The sequence below is a fragment of the Solanum dulcamara genome, chromosome 7, assembly GCF_947179165.1.
Source record: "Solanum dulcamara chromosome 7, daSolDulc1.2, whole genome shotgun sequence".
NCBI classification, from domain to species: domain Eukaryota; kingdom Viridiplantae; phylum Streptophyta; class Magnoliopsida; order Solanales; family Solanaceae; genus Solanum; species Solanum dulcamara.
The window spans coordinates 75341125-75347124 of NC_077243.1; the positions used below are offsets into that span (position 1 = coordinate 75341125).

General features: G+C 30.4%; 1 protein-coding gene across 1 annotated transcript; it reads left to right on the forward strand.

The window, feature by feature from the left end:
• Positions 1-1368: 1368 nt before the first annotated feature.
• Positions 1369-5112, forward strand: LOC129895694 (peroxidase 72-like). The gene is made up of 4 exons (XM_055971439.1): positions 1369-1669; positions 1926-2117; positions 3869-4034; positions 4602-5112. Exons 1-4 carry the CDS (start codon positions 1436-1438, stop codon positions 5009-5011), a joined length of 1002 nt encoding a protein of 333 aa, XP_055827414.1. The 5' UTR covers positions 1369-1435; the 3' UTR covers positions 5012-5112.
• Positions 5113-6000: the final 888 nt, after the last annotated feature.

Consider the following 6000-nt stretch of genomic DNA (forward strand, 5'->3'; position numbering starts at 1 on the left):
ATTTTTTCATAAATGTTTTGGAGAAAGTACTTAATTACACAAACATTCCTACTATATTTACTAATTCTCCCTATAATTTGAAATAATTATATTTTATATCACTAATTAATAATTTTATACCAGATTTCAAGTTAGATACATCTAGATATATGTTTTTTGCTATTAGATATACTGAAATATGGAGAAAGGTGAGCGAGAATAAGAGGGAAGCGATCGAGTTTGGTCTATGTAACTCAAATACATGTGAATCATACATGTATCTTAATGTATTCGGTGTAGTTCACATATATTTGGGATATCAAAGACGCGAGCGAGATCGAATGGAGACGAGAGAGATTTGTCTATGTATCCCAGATGGATACATGCGAATTCACTTGGATACAATGTATCTAGAATAAATTACACCTAATTTTGACCCATATATCTCCAAATACATATATCTGAATGTATCTGAATGCACCAAAATCCTTTAAGATTCGTAATATTACACCCTTCTATTCTCGCTCACTTAATCTATTCTCGCTCACTTAATCTATATTAATTTAGATAATGCAGTGGTATTACCCCCACCCCCGTTTGTTTTTTTCCATATGATGTTTAAATTCATATTAGAGCAGATAAGAGCTCTGACTATTCTGAATTTACGCGGCTTAAAATTTATTCAAAAAGGAAGTGTTTCTTAATATAATTTTTTTGTCCTTACATTTGATTAAATATTATATTTGGTGAAATAATATGCTTGATGCTTGTCGTATATATCAACCAAAAGCACTATTGAATGGTTGGTTGACCAAATCAACTTATATTCTCATGTTTTGTTTTATGCTTTTATCAGAATACTTATTCGTCAAGTCAACCTAAAAATAATTATAGATAACAATTCATAAGAAATAGAATTTATAACAAGAAAAATAAGCAAATTATGAGTATACAAATTATACGCTATTAATTGTTTAAATATTCTTCAACAATAAGGAATCATGATCAACCATCTGGAAGGCGTTAAAAATGAGTTTGACATCATTGTTTATGTCACACACATTTCTTTTTAGTTTGTTCTAAAAAAATTATGCACTTAAAATTTGAAAATAATTAATTTAACATTTTTATAGAGATTTTTACACACAAAGTCGTTCAAATTAACTGTTTACTTTTCCTAATAGATATACATAGATTATATACAAATTCCATATCAATTCACATCTCTCTCTATATATATTCAACAATTAATCATTACTTGTAAAATGTTACTTCTGCTTCATTAGGTAAAAAGTGGTACTTAATAATCCTAACTAAAAAGCTACCAACTCCATTTAGTTCTCATTGAACACAATATATACTCATATAGTTCATCTCAATTTCATCATAATAAGCCAATCCTTTTTACATACAAATATTTCTTCTATAACAAGTCTTTATTATAATTTGACTCATCATGGCTAAAAGATTGAGTTTATTCATCATGGTCATATCTCTTCTTGCTTGTGCACCAATATTATGTTTGTCTAGCAAGACAAATTATTATGGTTACTTGTACCCACAATTTTATGATTGGTCATGCCCAAACGCAAAAGAAATTGTTAAGTCTGTTGTTGCTAAGGCCGTAGCCAGAGAAGCCCGGATGGCTGCCTCTTTGCTTAGGCTTCATTTCCACGATTGCTTTGTCAAGGTACCTAGATCATTTATACTATGTATTGTATTGATGTCTCTTGGGATGCTTAGGTGTCTGTTCTTGATTCAAACACATTTTCACTGTAATAGTTGTGTAGATACTGTTACTTTCTATTAAGTCAATCATTTTTAATTTACGATTTTTCAACTTATAAATATTTTTAGTTTGATCAACTTTATTCATTATTTTATCAGCTATTTACGATCAGTTAACTCAAACTGGCTAACTATGCTATCATACTATGATCATGTAGGGGTGTGATGCATCATTGCTTCTGGACAGCAGTGGAACCTTAATAAGTGAAAAATTATCAAATCCCAATAGGAATTCAGCACGTGGATTTGAAGTAATTGATGAAATTAAATCTGCACTTGAAGAGGAATGCCCTCAAACCGTCTCTTGTGCTGATATATTAGCACTTGCTGCAAGGGATTCTACAGTTCTAGTAAGTACAACAAACTTTATGCCTAACAAAAGGTAGCCTACTAGAGCATGACATGTAGATTTCGACGAAGTCAGTAACTTTTGCTTTGATTTTATATTTATATTAAATTTTTATTAAATATATATAAATATATATTTTCTACATATTTTTTGAATCTAATAATAAAGTCAAGCTCTGAGTGGTAAGTTCAAAAACCATAAACTTAGGGGTTGTTCAGTTGATTATAAGTATTAATTAGTCTTGAGATACATTTTGTATAAAAATGATAGGATTAGCTATTCTGTATAGAAGTTGGAATAGCACATTCCAGGAAATATTCTTACATATTACGATTTCGTAATCAACAACAATAACAACATACCCAGTGAAATCTCAGAAATGGGGTCTAGGGAGGGTACAATTTACACAGACTTTACCATTACCTCATGAAGGTAGAAAGATTGTTTCCAAAAGACCCTCAACTCAAGTGCAACAAATTCCAGCATAAAGAAGAATACAATGAAGAGAATTCGAAACAAGAAACAATGCAAAAGTAACCAAAACAACAATAAAATCATGTGATAATCAAAAAGCCATAAACAACATACTACAATAGATTATCATTAACAAACAGTAATAAACTAGTACCATCGCAAACACCAACCACTCTAAGCCAGACAACACTACACTACCTACTAATCTTCTACCCTAATACAAGTCCTCCGACCCTCCTATCTAGGGTCATGTCCTCGGTAACATAGAGCTGCGTCATATTCTGTCTTATCACATTTTCGCAATACTTCTTCGGCCTATCTCTCCCTCACTTCATATCCTCTATAACCAACCTCTCGCACCTTCTCACCGGTGAGTCTATGCATTTCAGTAATCAAATGACCCTTAAAATCCTGTCTCCATCTCTGTGGTAAGTAGGGGTGTACATGTACCGGGTTGGTTCGGATTTTTTACAAACCAAACCAAACCATTTGTGTCGGGTTATTAAATCTATAAACCAAACCAAACCAATAAAAGTCGGGTTTTTCGATATCAATTTTTCTCGGATTTTTCGGGTTTTTTCGGGTTTTTTGGGTTTCTCGGGTTTTTTGGGTTTTTTCAGATTTTTTTGGGTTTCTCATAGTATCTAATAAAAAGCACAGAGCAGTGCTTCTTAAAAAGAGTTCTAGTACAAAATATCAACATATAAGATGGAGGCACAACACTGTTTGAAGTTTTAACTTTATAATATAACTTTATAAGATAAGTTTTTTTTGTATATTATTTAGATGGGCTACTCAAGTCCAAATCTAAATGTAAGAAAGAAAACAAAAATTATGAAAAAATTTTAAAAAATATTTATAAATTACATTTTAATAAATATTTTTATGTATAACATAATTTAAAAGTAGTATATCTATAATCGGTTTGGGTTCGGTTTGACTTTTTTTAGTTAAAACCAAACCAACCCTATAATGGTCGGGTTTTTTTTTCAAACACCAAACCAAGTCAAACCAAACCACTAGTCGGGTTTTTTTTCCGGTTTGGTTCGATTTGTCGGTTTGGTGCGGTTTATCGATTTGTCCTGTACAGCCCTAGTGGTAAGAATAACAAAAAAGGGTTATACTATCATTTAGTAGGTTAGTTACCATTTTGACAAGGTTATAAGTTAATGCTAATCTTAAAGATTTTACCTATAATTACTTTAATCTGATTGTATAATTATTTTTTAAATTTATTTATCGATATATAAAACATAACCTCGATTATTATTTATGCAGGCTGGTGGACCAAGCTGGGAGGTTCCATTAGGAAGAAGAGACTCAAGAGATGCTAGTTTAAGTGGCTCCAACAATAATATTCCTGCTCCCAACAACACATTTAATACTATTCTCACTAAATTCAAGTTAAAAGGACTTGATCTTGTTGACCTTGTTGCTTTATCTGGTAAAATTTATTTTGGCAATTTAATTTTTATATATCTAAAAAATATAATTACAAATAACTTGAGTAATTTATATTGGAAAATTGGTATAACTTTATACCATATCCAATTTGAAATAACAATTAAAGGATTATTTATATATAGATTGGATTCTTGAAAGGGCTTTTATCAAAGTCTTTCAACTTTCCCAATTAAGATTAAGGTTAAAATTGCAAATCAAAGATTATCCAATTCAAAATTAAACATATATTTTAAATTATATATTTTTATATATCCTATTTTAATGCGACAAATCAAACAAATCATAAATACAAAATAATCAATGAATTATGAATTACAATCCATCTATAACATTGTTCACAAACCAAATAATACCTGGGACCAATGTCAAAGCTAGGTACGCCCTTCAACGAAAAATTATACTATTTATATATGATTAAAAATATTTTTTTTGATATTAGTATATGTTGAACCCCATTTCATGACTTTTTCGTATATTTAGTATTTCTTCATATTTTGAACCTTCTTAGTGAAAATTCTGACTCCGTCATTGTCTAATACTTTTGCAGGGAGCCATACAATTGGAAATGCAAGATGCACTAGCTTCAGGCAGAGACTCTACAATCAATCAGGAAATAATTTACCAGATTATACACTTGACCAATCTTATGCTGCGCAATTGAGCACTATGTGCCCAAAATTTGGTGGCGACCAAAATTTATTTTTCTTGGATTATGTCACACCAACAAAATTTGATAACAACTATTACAAGAACTTGTTGGCTTCAAGGGGTTTGTTGAATTCAGACCAAATTCTTGTGACAAAAAATCAAGCATCATTAGAATTGGTGAAATTATATGCTGAAAATAATGAGATTTTTTTCGAGCAATTTGCGAAGTCTATGGTGAAAATGGGAAATATTTCACCTTTAACGGGATACAAGGGAGAGATCAGGAAGAATTGCAGGAACATGAACTAAGAGAAATTAATTATTGTGTTTGTATTTGATGCATTTTTATGTTTTTCTTTGAACGTTATTCTAAATTTTCTTATTTTTGATGGTTAGTTTGTATACGTCCTGACGTACCAAGGACTATTTTATCATATTATTAATGCAATTTCCTTTGTTTATGGCTTTATGCCCGTTAGGATTTTCATGAGATTAATTTAACACAAGACTTTTCATTGCAAGGCTTATCAAAAAGTTGTTATGGCACACAAATATTAGTAAGATAAGGAGTCGTAATGGTTATCTGTAATCCATTAAAAATGTTGAGTTAATAAAATTTGAAAATTAGATATATTAGCTGAATAAAGACTGATCAAATTAAACATAATTATTACTTATAAAGCACAAGTTTTACTTTACTAAGCGAGGTGTTGTGGAAATTAATTGTTTTTTATAATCCTAACTTAAAAAGGTACCAACTTCATCTAATTTTAAACAACAATTTTTGAAATTTGGAGAATCAAATTTTAAACTTTGAGCATGAATTTGGACATAAAAGTCTTTAAATTTTTTTTGAAATAAAATTTATGTATTTTAAAATATTTTAATTTTAACTTTAACCGTGAATCAAGACATATAGAAGTTTTAAGTTTTTCTGAAATAAAATTATGTAGTTGAATTCTAACTCTTTTTTACCCAAAAAGAGGCAAAAAGAAAAACTAATCTTCATAAAGATCTCTATTGTATAAACTTAAAGGTAAGTCATACAGAGTAATGGTTAGACCATTCTTGTTGTATGGAGTGGAGTGTTGGTTAGTCAAAAATTCACATGTTAGAAGATGCATGTTGCGGAGATAAGAATGTTGAGATGGATGTGTGAGTGTAATGGGAGTGACAAAATTATGAATGAAGTTATCCGAAAAGGTGGGAGTAATCTCTATGGCAGACAAGATGGGGGAAGCGAGACTGAGATGGTTTAGGCATGTGAAGAGGAGGTGCGCCTGACACCTTAGTGAGGA